This window comes from Balearica regulorum, chromosome 5 (genome assembly GCF_011004875.1).
Source record: "Balearica regulorum gibbericeps isolate bBalReg1 chromosome 5, bBalReg1.pri, whole genome shotgun sequence".
Taxonomy (NCBI): domain Eukaryota; kingdom Metazoa; phylum Chordata; class Aves; order Gruiformes; family Gruidae; genus Balearica; species Balearica regulorum.
In genome coordinates, this window is record NC_046188.1 from 39,980,237 (window position 1) to 40,000,431 (window position 20,195).

At 40.1% G+C, this 20,195-nt stretch overlaps 1 protein-coding gene across 5 annotated transcripts in view; it reads right to left on the bottom strand.

Moving 5' to 3' along the window:
• Positions 1 to 20,195, bottom strand: part of LOC104643212 (zinc finger protein DPF3) — a 168,580-nt gene that overhangs the window by 41,867 nt on the left and 106,518 nt on the right. For 4 of the 5 annotated variants that reach the window (XR_012835701.1, XM_075754300.1, XM_075754301.1 and 1 more), the window contains exons 5-8: positions 18,015 to 18,110; positions 16,926 to 16,964; positions 13,208 to 13,286; positions 1,200 to 1,337 (exon numbers count right to left, since the gene is read on the bottom strand). Coding sequence is in view for 3 of the 5 variants with exons in the window: in XM_075754300.1 (XP_075610415.1) it covers positions 1,200 to 1,337; positions 13,208 to 13,286; positions 16,926 to 16,964; positions 18,015 to 18,110 (352 nt within the window). In the remaining 2 variants the exon portion in view is untranslated. The remainder of the gene's footprint in view (positions 1 to 1,199; positions 1,338 to 13,207; positions 13,287 to 16,925; positions 16,965 to 18,014; positions 18,111 to 20,195) is intronic. The other variant, XR_012835702.1, reaches the window with a different exon arrangement.

Genomic DNA, 20,195 nt, shown 5'->3' on the forward strand with positions numbered 1-20,195 from the left:
ACAGCTGGAGGAGTCAAAATTACTTTTGCTGTGAACCTACAAAACATGTGAATAACTAAAAGGTAGAGCATAAAAGTGACAGAAACATAGGGACTGCCAAATGGGATCACACTAAACGGCCCTTCAAGCTCAGACAGTGGCTAGTAGCAGATGCTTTGGAGGAAGGAAACCCCCTCCCACACCTCCCTGGGGACAATTATCAATTATCCTGCTTAGAAAGAAAATGTTTTCCTACTTCTATACTTATTCCAGTTCCTCTTAATGTATTAGAAAGTGGTAGCCTGGATATTTTTCCCCATAAGCATTTTATTGCTTTGTCCACATTGTTCATTACTTTGCACTAAAATGACACAGTTCACATGGTGATCTGAAAGGACTTTTTGAAAGTGAACAAAGATATCTACACAAATCCCAAGGTGAAAGCAAACATCACATAGTATCGCACACAGGAAAACTGAGAAACAGAGGCTTAGAGACTTGCAAAAATCGGTAATAAAACACAGTCTCCTTGACTCCCAGTTCTGTGCCTAAGAAGTAGAGGAAGGACAGTCAAATAGAGCCATCCAGACCACTAAGATTTCTTTCAGCTCTGTACCAGTGTGGGGAATCTAGGCACATAATTCTTCCCTCCTCTTATGTCCCAGCTCTCCTCCTTGCAGATCAGTACTGATGCCTTTTCATAGATTTTCCCAAACTGTAGCTACGAAGCGGCTTTTGGTAAAGTTGAGGGCAAGCCATTTGGGGAGGAGATGCAGGGATAAGGGGGACAGGTGCTGTGAATTTCATACCTAAAAAACTGAGACATGAATAAATGTCTCCTATTCAAAGGCAAAACAAAGGCAGCTCCCTCAAACTACTGGATGTGTATTTCCCTGACATCCCTGCTAACAGCCACTGGAAGGCTGCTTGATGATGGGCAGGTTGGGCATCCCTTCTTTTCCCCCCTCTCCTTGCCACCTCCTCCCCACAGGAGCAGTAATGGAAAAGTGACTTGCTGCAGAGATAATGCTGGGTTTGAAATGAATTTCTGACTAGCTGAGCCAGCACCCGTGTGAGCTGCGGCTGATTAGCTCCAAGCATCCAGGTCCCAATCACTCACAACGGAGCCAGGCAATCATGCCAGCCTCCGCAAGGCAAAGACAGGGTGGAGGCAACATCCCTGAAAAAGATCTCAAAGGCAAAGGGAAAATACTACTCACGTTTGTGGTTTTCATTTCTGTGGACAGGGGAAGAGCGGGTCTCCTGCTCGCGGGCTTCATCACCCTCTTCGCTGGCGAGGTGAGTGTGAGCATAGTGGTAGCTCAGCCCAGGCCTGTTCTTGTAACGCTTGCCACAGACTGGGAGGAAAGGAGACATGAGGGAGGGGAAGAGAGAATGGAAACATCAGTGTGATCTGCAACAACGGCACCATCCTCGCAAAAAACGCTCCCTTCTCCCCCGAGAGCAGCACCACGCACTCCACGCGCCTGCCCGAAACTCTTCCAACCAACGGTGGTGAAAGGTGACAGAAGGGCAGCCCTGCAGCCGCAGGTCCCCACACAAGCTTTCTTCCCAGCGTGCTGCCGGCAGTGCTTCCCACAGGCCTAGGCAAATGCACATTCAGTCTCTGCAGCTCATACAGCCCTAATCCTCTCTGCTAAGATTACTAACAAGACCGCACATAAAATTAAATGAAATGCCAGTTCCGATGCTGGTGCTGCACAAGGCACAGCAATGGGAACTGGACTGAGAAGGAAGGACATTATTTTCTTCATTGCTGATCTCTGAGAAAAGGAAATGGTTTGTTGGGTGTTGTTTTTTTTAAAAAAAAAAGTTTTCTGTAAAAGGGTAATAAATAGCTTTATTTGCAGATTCCTAATCAAGACAAGGAGATGGAAATCATCCACAATTTCTTGCTAGAAGAACATGTAGTAATGATACTTATTTGCCCATGTAAACTTCATATTCAGCATCCCAATAAATAATACAATGTGTGACAGAGAACTCTCCTTCTGAACTTTTGTTTATTTTAGGACTAAGTCAACAGATATTAAGAACAGGATCAAACAATTCAGGGTGACAAAAGGTCTACAGTTTCACAGGGAGCTAACCACAAGGGCAAGCTTCTTCATAAGATTCATTACATAGAAATTCAGCTTCTACAAAGTTTTTAATTCACTTTATTGTCTCTGAAAGTTATGTCTTTTCATCTTCAAAGCAGTCTCTGAATGTCCATTTTCTTTTATACAGCTATTTTGTCTAGCAAATACAATTATTGCCATTTTAAAAGATGAAGAAATAAAGGCAAAGAAGCTTAGAGCTTAGTGCCCTTCCTGCAAATTTTTACTCCCAGCCACATTTTCAGTCACTTTATTAGCTTCATTAACCTCAAGGATTTCACACAGGAGTAAATGCCATGCCCAGTAGTCTGTCTTGCATAGTTTGCTTAGGAAGGTGAAGGAAGTGGTGCCAGAAGAGAGAACAGAACTCAGCAGTCTCTAGTTCTCTGTCTTGTTTTTAGACCTCTTAAAAATATCTCCAAGCGGGCAGTCACCATCCACTCCTAAAAACTTCACTCAGCCCTGATACTGAAAATGTACCCTGCAATGTCTGGGAATGCCATAGGGCTCCACAAATAAAAAAAAAAATTAAAAAAAAAAAAAAAAAAAGAGACCCACCTCAATTATTCATTTACCTATAAGTAAAACTTCCATTATTATACTTTTCTGCTACTACTCACAAAAAGCCAATTGACAGTCCATATTATGGAACAGATGATAGAAAATTGTAAATCAAAGTCTAGCATGATAACATATTTCATTCTCCATCTCTTCTACCTAATTTGCAAACTCCCTCAAGGAAAATACTTTGCCTTATTAGAAAAGTGTAAAACCACCTCATGATATGAATAAGATGAGTGATCTGGAATATTAGATGCTTGTATCCCAGTTTTCTCCATTCTGCAAGGTGATGATCACACAGTCATCATAACAGGACAAAAGCTTTTTCCAAATGTAATGTGTCCTTGGCCACAAATTTTTTAAGTCTTTGAATACCCTTGAATTAGAAATGAGAACTCCTGCAGGAGGAAGCCGGGGGGGGGGGGGGGGGGGGGGGAGTTGGGGAGAAATAAAATGCCCAGATACACATGCATATCCATTCTTTGAACCATCTGCCCTCATTTCATATGTAAACCTAACTCTATTGCCAGACATTTGGAATGACTAGACTGCTGTTAGATGCGTGTTCTCCACAAAACATCAGTTTGGTGTCCCTTCTTCTAGTACCAGCCATGTATTCTTCTAATGCATTCTGGAGAGGGAAACTACTCCTTCTCCTCTGTGGTCCTACAGAGCTGTCCTGGTTTTGGCTGGGATAGAGTTAATTTTCTTTCTAGCAGCTGGTATAATGCTGTGGTTTAGATTTAGGGTGAGAATAATGTTGATAACACACTGATGGTTTAGTTGTTGCCAAGCAGTCAAGGACTTTTCATCTTCTCATACTGCTTGCCAACAAGAAGGCGGGAGTGCCTAAGAAGCTGGGAGGGGGCATGGCCAGGACAGCTGACCCAGACTGGCCAAAGGGATATTCCATACCATATGATGTCATGCACCGTATATAACTTGGGGTTGGTCAGGAGGCAGTGTGGCTCAGGAACTAGCTGAGCATTGGCTTTGGGTGGTGGTTTATTATTATTATTATTATTGTTATTATTATTACTGCTACTACTACTACTACTACTACAACTACTGTTGTTGTTGTTACCTTCTTCTTCCTTTTCTCCTATTAAACTGTCTTTTTCTCAACCCACAAGTTTTATTTTTTTATTTGTCTTTTTGATTCTCTCCCCCATCCCACTGTGGGAAGGAGTGAGCACACAGCTGTGTGGCTGTTTTAGTTGCTTGCCAGTTTAAACCATGACAAGAGCAAAGTGGAACAGATGCTGACCAAGAGTCAAACAACAAGGTATCTGCAGTTCTGTATGACCACTTTTTGAATAGCAGAAAAAGTGTAACACAAAACTGGAGAGAGCTACAAAATGCTCACTGTTCAAATTTTTTCAGAAAGATAGCCCCGTCTAATTACACAAATGTTACAGCATTTCTTAGAATGGAGAGAGAGATTTACATTTCTAGCAGATGATTTGACTATCGTACTGAGTATCCTACTCTATCCCCCTTACTTGTGTGCGTTTGAAGATGAAAGTTAAAAAATAATTCTTCTGCTATGAATGACTGATACTGCTTGAAAACTTCTATCTACTTAAATTATTTTCAGAGTACTATCAGATGACCAGTGCTGTACTGACAAAGGAGGAGGCACTTGGAGTTAGTAGCTGTGTGATACATACTATCCAACTCTATCTTGTTCTTGTATAGCTTGATCCTGCGTTAATGCTAACCTAGCTGCAAAATCAGGTAAGCTTTAAAACCCAGTCCCATATACCTGTTAGAGGGAGTTTTACATGTCAAAACAAAACTATTTCTGGAATTTCTACCAGACTTTACTTCATTCAGCTCTACCTGAAAACATACCCACAATTCTAGCTCTACTGTCGTTACATTACAAAAGCACCACCGTGTCCTTGAATACAGGGCTCCTGCACCCTTCTCCCTCGATGCACAAAAGGAAACTTGCATTCCTTGCAGGAAGTCCCAAGGCTGTGGCCTTGCCTCCATTCCCTACAGGATCGTACAGGGATTTGAGCTGCGGAGTTCAGGACGGCATAAGAAACCAGATGGGTCTGCAGACTTGCCCTTCTCCAGCAAAAAAAGTATCAGCTTACCAGGAAAAAAAACATCAAGTATGAATATAAGCTGAGGCAGTAGTAATTCCACAGCTGAGCCCTTCCCAATACCAAAACTCTTTCAGATGGCCTTCAAGGGTGGCAGCAAGCTGAGCCATGCCTAGCTAAAAAGGAATTTGAAGGACTTTATAACCAGAACTGAAGCAAAGGAGTACTGTTTACACAGTCCCAGCAGATCCTTTGTAGGACGAAAGATTTGCAGCTTCCAGCAGCCTTTTTTCTTGGTGTCTAGACTTTTCCGCCTTTCAAATTCACATTCTGTCATGGAAAAAGTCCGAAGCGATGCCATGAGTTGAAACTGCAGAGATTTCTTATTCCCCAAGCAAATTAGACTTTTGCAGGGGAAAAAGGGTATCATGATATTAATCAGGCAAAAGAACCATTGGCTTCTGTGGGACTTTGCTAGAATAAAAGCTAAGTCAGAACTTCATGGTTTCTCCAATAGATTGAATCTTCCTGAATTCACCCTAATCTCTTATTTTCCAGATAGAGCACATTTTATTAATCTACCATATCACTGTGCTAAGAAGTAGTTTCTATAAAAGGGCGATCATTAATAAACACTTAGCTCTTATATAACTCTTTCCACTGCAAGACTGGCTTTTCAAACATTAATTAATCTTCCTCCACATTCCTGACTGGGAAATACTATTCTCATTTCACTTCTGAAAAAAGAGAACCACAGAGGGGTTAAGTGAGTTGCCCACACAGTGATCTTTTGTCATCACTAGGACTGGAATTCATGACTTCCAGCATCCAGCCCAGTGCTCACACCACATCTTTCTCATTCTCCAAGCTGACAAAAGCATAATGAGAACTGGTTCTACCAGTCTGAAATGTATGCTGGTGATTAGTTCCTAGCTATGCAGCTCACAGGTAGCAAGTGAGAGTGTGCCTTTCATAAACTTTGCCAGGTGGCCTTGCCTTTCTTTCAGCAGCTTTGACTTTTTTTATCTTTAATTTTCCTTGCTGGATAGGCTTATCATCCTTGCATGTGGTAGATTTCATCCTGAATCTCAACACTGGGAAGTTGACTTGATCTTTAATTAGGTAGCCAAGCCCGATGAAAACAGCTGGAGTTTGTAGAACGTAAGCTACTCCAGTTCCTCCTGCATTCAAAGGATATATTTTTGCTATAACCTGATGTGAATGCCATCTGAGGAACAAGCTGGGTAAGTAAGAAGTAATACAGCCGTGCAGATCAAATGCCACAAATGGAGAAGAGGGAGAGATTTTATTAGGCCACCAGACACTCTCCTATGATGAACTTTACTTTCCTTCCAATTTGAAGACTGAAATGAAGACGTTACACAACTGCCTTATGGGGGGGAAACATAATTTGCAGACAGTTTAATCACAAGCATTGAGTATTTCATAAAGGAAATGTTCTAAGTTCTGGCCTGTACCAGCCTGCAACACTTCGGATAAGCAAATTCTCACTCTATTTATGTTTCTCAATGAGTAAAATTAATATAAAATACTTCCCCTGCTTTAAAAGGCGATTTGAAATCTATGACTTAAAAGACTTCCGCATCAAATATTTAATGGCTGTGTTGCTGTCGTTTTGAAATTGTTACACATTTGGTCCTTGGCAGGCTGTGAGCTATGTTCCAGCCAGCTCTCCACATACATTTTGCACAATCTGTCACCAGTATGAGACAGAAGGAAACAATCCATATTTTTAGAGGAAAGAGGAAATTGGGGGAGTACATCCTTTTTTTTTTTTTTTTTTTTTTTTGGTCATTGAATCTTGCCCCCTTCATTGTCTTTGCTTTTCTCCTTTGCCTCATGTTCTTTCTTCTCAGGTGGGCTCTGTCAAACTCTACATCTTAAGTTAACTGCTGGCAGGCAGTCATTCCTCAAAGCTACCTTCCTCTCCCACCATTCACTCTACTCCAAAAAAAAATTCCTTGTTTTGCACTGGTTTGGTAATATAATCTCCCTGTTACAGTTATGTCCACACTCTGGCACATCTAGAGATCTCAAATGCTAACAGTGTATTTTCACCTCCACTGATGGAAAGCCATTACGTTTGTCCCTCTTTGATCAGTACTGTCACACTATACATCGCTAGTATTAGAGCAGCTGTTTAGTAACGCATTTCATTGGGGGTTTTCTTGTAGGTAGTAAATAGCCCTTGCTTCAGTGCTCCCAGAAGGTAAGTCCTAGAATCTACCTGCTGTATTAAGATCATGGGAATGTTGAACTCCAGCGCAAAATATGCACAGGTCAACAATACATGTGCCCACATTTCAATAAATGAATTGCTAGCAGGAGCAAGGGAGAAAACAGGTAGCCTATATGACTAGAAAACATTCAACTATCAGACTCAACTCTGTTCCCCTCTTACCACGTACTATACTCCAGACCTGTGTTATTCAAGATTTAAAAAAAAAAAAAATAAAGAAGTGTCCTTGCCTCTCTAATCTTGGCTTTTCTACCAATAATGTTGTCAATGAATGCCAAGTGTAGCAGCTATGGTGGGAGAGTTGTTTGTTGGGTTCATCTGAACAATCATCTTATTCTAGATCTTATTGCTTATTAACTACTTAGGGATTCACTAGAAAGGATAATACCAGGAGGTGATTTAGGGCTTAAACTACTAATAGTTTAAAGGGAAGCTGAAGTCATGATGGAGATTTATGAGAAGCATGTAAAAACATAATGCTATAATCAAAGCATTTTCAAATCAGCTTGTCATTGTGATATTTAACCAAAGATCTGTCCTAAGAAGCAGCAGATAGTAGTGTTGGACTCATTCATAGTGTCTAAGAATTAAGACAACAGATTAAGTCTCAGAGAACTGGTAAAAATCAAGCTAAATCATGATTTATCTTGTAGGCCTGTTGTATTCTAGCAAACCTTCCAGAGAACCAGTGAGATGTTTGTTAAAATGAGTATGACAGGATCAGGTTCATTTCAAGGAGATGGGAAAGAAGGCAGGTGAAGTTAATAAGGTAATTACTAAAGCCATCACTTTGTGAACATATACAATAAAATAATTCCTAAAGAATAGGCCTCAAGGAATTGCATTTGGCAAGTCATGCTAGAACAATATAACATTTAACTGGGATTTTCTAAGGAAACTAAAAGAGACAGATCTTTGGTATCCATTGAAACTCAGTAGAATCTGTTCATCTTATATCACTTAAACTACCTGAAGACTCCAGCCCCTGGTTGGTAGAGCCTATAATATGTTTAGTGGAGAAATGGAATGGGAAAGGAAAAAAAATAACCTCACAATAATGAAATGTCAATGCTCTGCTGGATGATGAACTTACAGAAAAAGCAGGAAGATGTTTCAAGCTATAATGATTTGGAAGTAGGGTCGAGCATTCTTAAAAACAAAACCAAGTTCTGAATAATTATTAGTAGTTCAAAGTCAAGTTGAAAGTGCCCACTTAGGGACCAAACCTTATATGATGTGTAGGCCACAATACAAGCAGATAGGCACTTAGTGTGATATTCAGGGAAAACAGTTTAGGAGTCTACCTCCAGTTGACATTAGTGAGAATTAGGAGCATAATTTTTTGAAGACTTCACAAGGCACCTTTCTGCATCTTCAAGCACCTGAAAGAGTCCATTTTGGGCCCAATGCTTGCCTCTGTTTTTATCATTAATGTGGAGAGTGAATAGACAGTGAAAGAATCAAACATGCAGAGAACTGATTGCTGGTGAAAATACTGGAATAATAATAAAAACATACCATATGAGCTTCACTACTCAAAGAATTCTTGCTAACAGTACATATTAATATGACATCTACTATAAATAAATAAAATACAGTATAAACAGGACAAAGCAGTATAATGAGGAAACTAAAGATGATAATGTCTGACTAGAAACAGGTTGAACAGGGAAGGAACAAGACACTATAGCAAATGGTATATTAAGTACGCACTCACATGGTGGTGGACAGGGATGAAAACTCCTTTGCCACTGAAACATGGCATAGCACTGGAGAGGAGCGTCTTGCACTGAAAAAGGGTTTACTAAACAACCTACTAGGTCAGCCATCTCTGTACCTTTCATAGATACATAACAGAGCAAGTTGCATAAATCCAAGTTCTATAAGTAAATGTGAGTTACATGTAAATGTATCAATTGTTCATCTTCTGAACTGCTTCTATCCTCAGAACAGCACATTCTAATTAGTTCTGGCCATTTTTACTTAAATAGACCCTTTGGAGGTTTTTCAGATAAGAGAAACAAGCTTAGTAGAAGAGCTGAAGAAAACACAGCTGAAAGAAACCCCAATAACTGTTTACAGATGTAGAAAGAAGACATTGTTATCCACTAAGAACAGAGCAAGAACTGCTGGTCTTAGACTGCAGCAGAGAAAATTCAGGTTAAATAACTAGAGAAACCTGCAAATGAAGTTTTTGACAAAAGAACCGGCTTCTGCAAAACACTATAGGATCAGTGTCTCTGGGTACATGCAAGGTTGCATTAGCTACTGAACCAGCAGAGATCATAGGAAGGTTTCAGTCAATTCTCATTTTGCACAAGGAATGGATCTGAATGCATATCTCAGCCTCAGAGGGACTATGAATAAAGGATATGATACAAACATAAGTTGTTATGCTAAAATAGCAGTTTACACAGGAATAAAACTGAAAGGAGACAAGGACATATTGGTAAAAGGAAAAGAAAGAAATAATTCCTTTTAGAGCTGCACAAGGGAAATCTTCCATAGATAGAGGGACAGAAAACAAAGGTAGAAGAATGTACATAGGTAAGTCTCCGTGGGAACATGAGAAGAATGAAAACCGACAAATAAGGATGGACAGCAGGAAAGTTAATAACTTGTAGAGATTCACCACAAACTAACCACTCTGGCTAAAGGAAGTAGACATCTGGAGTCATGAAGCTCAGGTGCTACAACTGATTGAAACTTTTAAACCAGAATACAAGTTTCTAGATAAAACTTCAGAGAAGCTTTTTTCCTTTTTTTTTAATAGTAAATAATATATAATAAACAATACGAAAATAGTAGCACAATTTTTAAGACGACTGCTGTGGTAGAACTAATGGTTCCCCAGCTGATCATTTGACAGCAACTTGACATCAATTCCTATTACATACGTCGGTATTAATTCACTCTGTCCCTCCTTTAAAAATCACACACCCAGTTTATTGTGAATAGCTGTGGTGGTGTATCTTCCACTTCTCTTGCTTTACATCAGAGGCTTTGGTTTGCTTCTCAAGCCCTACTTCTCACTATCCTTTAAGGCACCTTCTCCATTTCCTAGCCAGGTATTCAAGCTCTGTTTGGGTCTGGTGACCCATTCAGCTATGTTACCATTTCCAGCCTATACCCATCTCACACCACACTGCCCTGCCACTTTCATTATCCAAGCATTTATCCCAAGGGAGCTCAAGGTGCAACACTATCCAATGCAACTGCTTGAAAATCTAACCAACTAGTTTTCCACTTGCTGATTTGATGAAGCAATGCATTTCATGATTATGTTTGCAATTTCATCAATGTTCTGCATGGCCAAACATTTTATTCTGAACTTCTGGTACAGTATATGTTCAATAAAATCAACTGAAGTATTTCGGAATATTTCATTCCACAAAACAAGCAATCAACCACCTTTTCTTAAAAACACAGGATGACAAAACATTTTGAGCTTTGAATATCTTCCTCCATACAGAAATTCCATATTTCCAGTCAGTTTTAATATTGGGATCAGGTTTAATAACGGCGTGTAGCTGAACGCATCTTCCAAAAAAGGCAGGCCTTTTCAGAAATAACATTGCCACCTTCCAACACAAGGGGCAGCATCAGCTGGGTACTGCTCTTGGATCATCTTACTAACACACAGACTAGTTTTTTTCCCATAACCTTTTTATTACTGATAAAACGAGGTGATATATTCTTGTTTCCCAAAAATATGAATGTGCAACTATGAAAAAGGAGCAGAGTAGTTCTTCACCACAAATCATTTTTTGTCCCCATGCAGTTAAATAAGAAAATTAATTTCATTTAGATATGCTTATGCTTTCTTCTTTGTGGTCACTTTCCAAACTCAAATATCAGAACATTTGCAGAAAAAGCAACCTGGAGATATGCAGATAAAGTAAAGTGTCAACCTATTAAGGTAATTATTTATACCAATAATGTGATTATGGGAATCATGTTTTCCCCAACAGGAAACAGATTCACTATTTTTGACCTGCATGTTTCCATGTAAAACAAGACTATCTGCCCAAAACATCTGCACATGGAGTAATGCAAACCAATGTCTAACCTACCACAATTAGATTAATCTATAAAAATATTTAGCAAATATTTTTCATTCAAAGAAAAAATGGATTCAAGAAATTCACCCAAGCAGGAAAGAGGCCTCAACTTAGGACAATTATTCACAATGAATTGTATGTAATATTTCTACAGAAAGTTAACAAGGGCAGGATACTGCTTCAGGATGATGGCATTACAATGGGGACAGTTCTTTCCTTCTGCTCCACAGTCAGGTAAAAGAGTTCTGCTACCATATAACTCTTTTCTCAGCTATCTACAATGGAAAAGGAGGAGTCAATGTGTAAAGTCTGGATTCCAAAACTCCTTATGACTCACCTCTAACTATAAGTTTCCTAAAAATGAAAGATATCAGCCAAATGAAATAGGAAAGTTTATATTTCCAAAACCAAAGAGGAAATTTATGCTCCAAAATGTAAGCCAAGGCAAAATTCCATCAGTACAACAATGTACTGGAGCCTTGACTTCAGCCCAGATTTCTGCTGCCTGCTTTGATATCTTAGATGTTTTATCTACTCTGTTCAAATCACTACTATGCATGTTGCGAGTTCTCTGTCAGATCCAAAAGCAAAGCAAGATCAGACAATAAAGATCCATTATGTTCAAAACAACTGCCACTAACAAGTGTCCTTGGATTTAGAAGGATGTTCCAGAAAAGAGATAAAGACACTTATGTATATATCAGCAGAGGAAAGCTGTGGATTTCAGCAAAAATACATACTGGGCTCCCAGAGAAGTCTTAGAAGACACATTTTAGTTCTTCCAACACACAAGGACAGCTATTTAACCACAGTGGAAATCTCCTGACTCTTCATGTCCTAAAGAGCTCTTTCTCCTTGATCATGTGTTCAGACACTTCATGTGCAAGTCTTCCCATTTCTACTCATTGCCCTTAGAATATTCACCTTGCTGAAGCAAAATACCCAACATGTCCATCACAGTGCTGTGCAGGGCCACATGGTCTCACCATAAAAGAATATGATTTGATCACATGGAATATAGTTCTTATGTACTGTGCATGCTCCTTATTTCTTCATGTTTTTAAAATAAGCAGGAAAATACCCCTATAGTATATGACATAGTAACGCTTGGTCTTTTAAGGTCAGTAACATTGCAAGATAGGTAAAGAGTGGAGAAAGGGGCGTTCTAAATGTCCTCAAAACCACCAAACATTTTTGAATCACAGACATGAAGACCTCCTGCTATTCTCCTACTTCTATTAACTTTTGCTAGGCTGTTGTCTTGTAAGATAGAAGGCACGCAGTAGCACAAATTATTATTGCATGTACACTCTACAGTAAGCCTTAAGATAGGAGACCTCAAAAGTACGTGGGTAAGATAAGTGCCCTTCACAGAAATGACATGGTGAAGGAAAAAAAGAATATCAGAAGAAGAAGGAAAGCACCAAGAACTAGACCATAAAAAAAAAAATACATTGTGTATCAAATATTGGATTCCTTCCTCATACTAGGACTCTGGTATCCTTCTTCAGTTTGGGCATTGGGCTCTGGTATAATTTTTCAGTTGGGGCAATGTCTTACTTCAGCTGCAGTCCCACTGTGAGATGTCAAACAGCATGGCCATATTCAAAGGGAATATGCACGAAAACAAAGCAATCCAGTTGTGTTTGTTTCTTAGGAGGGCTCAACTCCTGAGGATGCCACAAGAGTACTTTCTGACAGAGGGATGAGAATAAGATCTTCAAAATTTAGCCCAGTGAGATTTTAAAAGGACTGAAGGAAAGAGAATCCCCAAATATATGAAGAGATACAACAAGGGTGAAGTACCTTTGTCGGAGATTTTTGAGTTATGCTTTTGTTTGTAACTATCTGAAACAGAGAAAGAAATAGAGGGTGAATCTTACATGGGGGAAAGGAAGACAAAAGGCAGAGAAGCCAGAAAAAGAGAAGGAGAAAGAGAAAGAAAATATAAGAGATGATTTATTATAGGGCAAAGGGAAGTGGAGTCTTGCCGAGGACTTAATTTTATTTCCTTCATGCAAAAACACCAAGAGCAGCAGCAGCAGCAGGTGGTAAACATGCAGGTCGGAGAGCAGCAGAATATTTTGCTGGAAGGGAAAAGATGAAGCCCTGAGTGCACCGAGCTGGTAGGACCAGGCTGGAAGCAGAATCAGCTGTCTGGGTGCTACTTACTGTCACAAACATAGGGTTTGTCATGATCATCCTGGGAGGCAGCATCATTCCGTCTCCTGCCACCTCCAGATCCCCGAGCCTGCAAGGACAAGAGGAATGTTAACATTATTCCATCGCCCCTCAGGTCTCCTTGTGTCCCTCACCCTCCTATGAAAAACGTGCAATATAAACTAAACAAATCCTCAGCTTCCATACAGGTTTGTCAAGGGTGGGCTTGACCCTTCATCTCCTAAGATATACACTATGTTAATGGACCTTGTAATGCAGTGGAGATCCCCTCCACAGATAACCCAAACTGTTCATCCATAGCAGTAGGTCACTGCCAGCACATATTCAGTCGAGTATCATCACACATTCATTTCTGAAGATGTTCAAATACCTTGCTTAACTGAATATGAATGAATGAATAGATGAACAGGTGTTAGAGGATAAATATAACCATTAAATCAGCCCGAAATCAGCCCCCAAATAAAACAGAGGTAAAATTATTTCCTTTAATATTTTCAAAGGGGGGTTGTTTGGTTTGGTTTGTTTTCTAGCTGAAAAGCAATGTTTTGAAATGGCCGTCTGGGAGAAAGATACCATGGCTAATTATAAAATGGAGCTTTGGTCAGTTAGTTGAAAAGATTAGGTAATATGGCTACCTGCAATAACAGAGAATGGGAACTACCCAGAAAGGTCTCTCTGCAGTTCTGTGTTTCTACAACATACCAAGTTGGCGGCCCTGGAAACTGAAAAGCTCTGTTTCTCCACAGCACAGACTGCTCTGTCCTGAGCTCCAGGGGTAAGAGTGGAATTCAGCATCAAAGCTACTTGGTCCTGACCCTTCTCAGCTGAGATGCCAACAAGGGGACAGTTGATATTTGTCCAATGGTGGAGGCTATGATGTGGAACTGGGAACTGAGCCAAGGCCTTCAATTCCTTCATGTTCACTAATGGACAGTGTGTAGATGACAATAATTTTTGACTTGATCTTTATCTGAGGAAGTGACCTGCAGGTGGATGGCTAGATAGCCCTTCCTTAATTCTGCCAGCTACTCTATGCCTGGGTAAAAGCAACAAAAGTGTTTCTGCTGCTCCTCTTATTAAACTGTTGATGTTTCTCACCCTAGACAAGGCCACCTGATGCAAATCCTTCAAGCTTTTGCATGTGAAAATAAGAAAGGGACAGACCTTCACCAAGTAAAGCTAGAGAAGATGTAGAAATTCTGAGAACATTGGTGCCCCAAACACAAAAGGGTCATATGAGCTCTGTCCCTCTTCTATGCATTTGGGACTGAACTAGCACTATTCGAGCTGCATTCTATCAGACATCTAAAGAGAAGGAACAAGGAACAGTTTTACACTGGCCTGCCACAGTTTGTCAAAACGGGGATTTATAAAAACTTCACACATTATTTCCCTGGCATTGCTCAGGCCTAACTCTTAACACAGTCCTGAAGGAAAGATGTGGATTTGCAGCTGTCTGGATGGGGTAAATACTATTAGGTATGACAAGTATAGCTCTGCCTTCTGTAAAGACCTCTGCGCAGATCAGCACACATGTGCAGAGTGAGATTTGTAAGGGTGAACTGAAAAGCAGTTTCACCCTGGAAGAGGCCCCAGCAACAACTGTTTGGTGGAAGCTACTTTGCTGACCATATCACATAAAATCATCTTACTAGTCTGCAATATTTTCTCTCTGACTGCCAGCTCTGTAAACCCCCTCTGGGCTATGAAATCAATCCCAGGCTAGTTCCTTTCTTCCCTCACTACTGCAAAATGTGCTGCAAGCTGAATTTCGATCCATGGCAGCCCCTATACAACCCTCAGCTCATCAGAGGGTCTTCATAGAGACCGGTGATTGGCCCTTAATAAACATTTCTGCTGGTACCTGGATTAGGATCCAATTTCCCTATCCTACCAGCTGCATTGGCTTTTCAGGGCTGTGAAAAAGCTGTAAAGTCTTATTTTTGTCACCAGTCAGTAGGTCTGACTGTTTACACACTGAGAACGGATCTGTTGAGTAAGAAGGTACTATTTTTACATAGGCACCTTTCAGAATAGGATGGTAATTTAAGGTCTGTTGCTCGGAGTTTCGCTAGTCTTACAGCCAGCTGTTTCCCTTCAAACCATTCTCTACAGAAACGCAAGGGTACAGCATTCATGTCATGACCGCACGTCAGATATACTTTTTCATGCACTGAACACACAGGGGGAGATTTTTCAAGTCAATGACTTTCAATGGGACTTGGGTTCCTAAATGTCTTTAGTGCCTTTGAAATTGTCCCATGGGATATTCAGCTGACAAGCAGACAATCTGTACAGGTGCAGCTGCATTCCTCTCATATCTTCTAGCAACCTATCCTCCCCAGCTCCTACCCACATTCTCCCTGTCCAGCAAAGATACTAAAAAGGTCCTTCCGTAAATCCACCTCTTTGGCCTTCAGTGTCCTTCCTAATGCTCCCACAATTTCAGGGGCCAGCCTTGAGGGGGTAGCAAACCGAGTAGCTGCCCCGGAGGCAGGAAACTGAGTGCCCCGTGCCTGCTGTCGGCACTCCGGTCTGTTGGAATCAGTCGTCCGTGACTGCCTTCGTTCTCCTGATGGGATGCAGCAAAGACTACGAGACTTGACGTGTGAGGCCTGGAAGCCATGGCACAGCAGCCTTGAAGCAGCCCTGAAGCAGCCGGAGAGAGTAGCCAGAGGGACAGATGGAGAGTCCAGGATTAAAAATAAAATCATGCTGTAGGGAAAGGAAGGGTCATGTGCAATTTGGAAAGTCCAGAGCAGTAATTCTGTCGCATTAATCCTGCATCGATGCTGTCAGCCCTTCTCACTCCTTCTCTCAATCCCCAAAGGCCACGCTCTGCAGGATCTAGTTTCCTATGCATGTCCTTCCCCTCTTTTGCCCTCTAAAAATACCCTGACCAACTCCTTCCCAGAAACAAAGTGCTGCCCAGCTTTCATGTCCCCTGATTTCAAATCCTTGGTCCCGATTCCCTGCACTGGCTCAGGCTCACATTAGAAACGGGCTGCTTGAAGAGTGGCAAAACACTCATGACCAGACACAATTCAGGCTGCAATGCAGGCTTACCAGTTTTCAACAGCTAGGGAATCTGGCCCTAATTTCGAAATCCTAATTTATACCACATTTTGCTTTGGTTATTGATGCCATCAAATAAAAATGAAAATTGCTCAAAGTATTTGGCACTCTTCAGACTTCTTTTTTTTTTTTTTTTTTGCACTGAATGAAGCCAGGGCACTAGCAGAGCAGGAATTAGCTGCAAGAAAAAGGCAAGAGATCCTGCTGCTCCTGTACTTAATAGGGAACCGGTTCTAGGGCAGAAAATAAGACGTACATTTATGCTTCAAAATGAATGGGACACCTCCAACTCCTTTCCCTATAGTAGCAGAGAAAAGGTAATAGAGTTATTCTGAAAGTTTCCTGAACAGGGGAGTAAAACTTTGCACATAACAGTAACTTCAGGACTTGGCTTGTGTAGGCCTGGGATATATGAATACAGCAAATTCCCTTCTCCTGAGCAGTATATTTCTTTTAGCTATTCACTCTCTTTCACTCACCCTAACAAGCATGCGCAATTTATGTGACAGCAACTTATTAGAAAAGAGTTGTTAGCCTGGAATATTAGTTGATCGCTACAGTCAAGCTTGTGTGCATGTATCGATTCTAACTCCTGGTTTTGGTTACTGGTTCATACAAATTTTCTGAAACTTACATTTTTCTGGAAAATTTTTTTCCAGGTGGGGGTCTTTGGCTAAGAAAGAAAGAAAGAAAGAAACTGGTTCAGGTGATTTTGAGAATAAGGAAGGTGAAATATATACTTATCCAATTATTAAAGTGCTTTGATCTTATATTAAAGGACTTAAGCTCCAAAATAAAGAGGAGCAGAAAACTGAAACAACACAACAACAGAAGAAACCAAAAGAGAGGGTCTGATGCATAAGTACATTGCAAGTATTCAATGTGGTTTCATGTCTCTCTCTCATTCAAAAGCTCTTATATCCTGCTCATTTGACCTAAAATGTGGCCCTTCTTGCTTGACTCCTACAAACACATCCAAAGGTACTTCCGTAGCTCCTGTGCCCCTGCAGCATCTGCCGGAGCCAAAGAGAGATGAAAATGCTTGAAACTTCTGAGAACTGTGTTCACGTTTACTTAGATGCCTAGCTTATGGGGCCACAATTGAAAATGTTGATTCCAAGTTTTAAAATGTTGGCCTCATTACTCATTACTGGTGCCCTGCTGAAATTGTGAAAAGACATCTTAGGTAAGAGAAGGGACACAGACTCCCCTAAGGATAAAATATTGCCCATTTTAAGCAAATGGAAGATTTGCCATGGGCTCAAGAGGGCCAGTGTCAGCCACAAAGTGCTACCTTGGAGAAAGCTGCAAAATGTATTAATACAGTTCAAGTTACTTTTATTAATTTTTTTTTTTTTTTTGGCTGTCATGACTGAATTTGTTGCTTTTCTGTAATTAGTAAATGTTTTAAAGTGAGAGCATTGTAATAGCAGGATGTCATCATAATTATTACAGTTTACATTACAATTGTACATACAACACTAAAATACAAATTTACCCCAAATTTTTACTCTCAAAATAGTCTTTTCTCATGGTAATTCACAAAAATAAACTGAAAAAAAATTTTAAAATCTTTGACCATATGACTGAAAATTATCTACAGTGTTATCACTATCATATATCAATGGATATATACTTTGCCTGTACCATACACATGACAAATACACACTAGAAAGCAGAGGATTGCTTCCTTCCTTTCCTTTCCAGTAAAGTCTCCACCTACCCGTCCTCTAGGCCTGTTCTTTCGTTTTGGAATATCTTCTTCCAAATCCTCTTCCTCATTCACTTCATCTGCATTTTCATCATTTTCTAAAACCCTCTGTGGTTGAACAATAAACAAGAATGGTTAGAAGAAAAGAAGATGACACGTACAACCAACTGCTGCTCTTTACCACAGAGACTGCAGGTTATTAAATTACAGTTGATTAATGGTATAATGCCAAATCCGATCCCAGAACCCCTACTTCTTTCCACTACAGCAAAATTTGCTTTCCCTTCCACCCTCAGTTCTCCAGGGAATTCTTATTAAAAAATACCACTGATATCAGTCAACTACAAAAAAAAAAAAGGTTCCTAAGAAATAACAGTGGCATCACTGAGCACTGATATCCCAAGATGAGACAAGTATTAGTATGCATAACTGCAGGCCCTGTCTGGGAAATTGTTTGCATGATTTTTTTAATTTTGGTTTCTTGCACTTTAAATTGTTCTGTTTTCCTCTAATGTTGAGAATGCACTTTAAGAAGACAGAAATCAGTGTTTTTCTCCTTAGCAGCTGAGAATTTTCTTTGTTTAGCAAAAATAGAGAAAATCCCAGCACGTTTAGTCAATCTAGAAAGTAACATTTTTCAGGGCTCACACCACAGGCACAACTCTGTGGTCTGGAAGCAGGGGTCTTGCTGCATGAGAATACTGAGGAAGTACAGGCTTCATTGAAGTTAATAGGAACAATAGCAATAGTTCCTTCAATTAATTATTTAATAGGAACAATAATCCATCTTCTCATAACTGTGAGATGCCCAGGCCAGGGGATTTCAATCTTTCTATCTTGATTTTTTGAAATCTAACCTCTGTAGAACCAAACACAGGCTGGCCACCCTGAAAATATGCACAAGTCGGACATTGGACATCGTACAGAGAAAGGCAAGACAAACCATCACAACACTAATGAAATGAAGCGAGTCAAATCCCATCAACCCATGGCACATCTGATAGAAATACAGAAATGGGCCCCAGCCACTCCTGCCATTCATGGTGCGGTGCCATTTCGTACAGGACTAATCTGGAATCACTAACTTATCTTTGCCATGCCACCATTCATTTAAATTACAACATGCAGCCATGATGCAAATTCAAATCAGTGACTTTTTAAACTGATGGGGACCTTTTTCAGTCTTTTACTCTATTTGTCCCTTCCCTATAATTTCTACTTAACAGCTATTTGAATGCCAGCAGAGGGAGAAAAGGAGCAAATCACAGTTGCTTTTTCTCCTTCCTACATATCCCAAGCACTGAATTCTGAATTTGTGGGAAAGAATACAACAGAAATTTCACTTCAAAAAAGTCTGTAATTGTAAGACCAACTATAGAAATTTATTCTTAATTTATCAGCTAATTTTTTAAGACTAATATATTGACACTGTCCCTTTTAAAAAGTCCAAATAACTTTTAGAACATGGTAGAGGCAAGTCTTCATCTGATTTTTGCTCCTTTTATTTTTAAATCTCAGGAGGCTATTAATGAAGTCAGACCATCATGAAATATAATTTCACATAATACTAGAGTACTAAATACTAGAGGGTGGAAAAGTTAAGCAAGTTCCAGTTCTACATACATAAAACGTTTCTTCAAAATTCATGCAATTGCATACATTAATTGACTTCATCTTAGAAAACTAGAGCACTCAGAAAATGTTGTACACAAAGAGACCAGTGCTATGTAAGAAAATATGCAACTTTACTGATATGAGTTTATATTTTCACAGTGCTTCATATCTTAAAGTATCTCCAAAAAAAGAGAAGGCTGCAACCATACCGTATGTGGGAGGGGAAGGAGCTAGTTTACAACAACACTACACAAGAGCAGTTAAGAGAAATATTGCAAACCACTTTCTTCATTTAAAATTGCAGCATCAATTTAAGAAAGAGATAAAAAGTAACCAAGTGTGAATTTGGTGACACTGCCAGGGTAATGACTTGACTTCTTGATAGAAGGGGCATAGCCTTTCTGATGCATGGTCAAAAGGCTATTCTGAGCCTTCTCCAGCAAACGATGGAGGCACACGTTCAATACCAATTTACTGTAGGGCAAAATCCTCAACCCTGTTAAATACCAGCTGTACAGCAGGTCCCAATGACTGCATGTATTGAGCAGGGGCAACCCCTACTCTTTTTAGCAAAGTAAC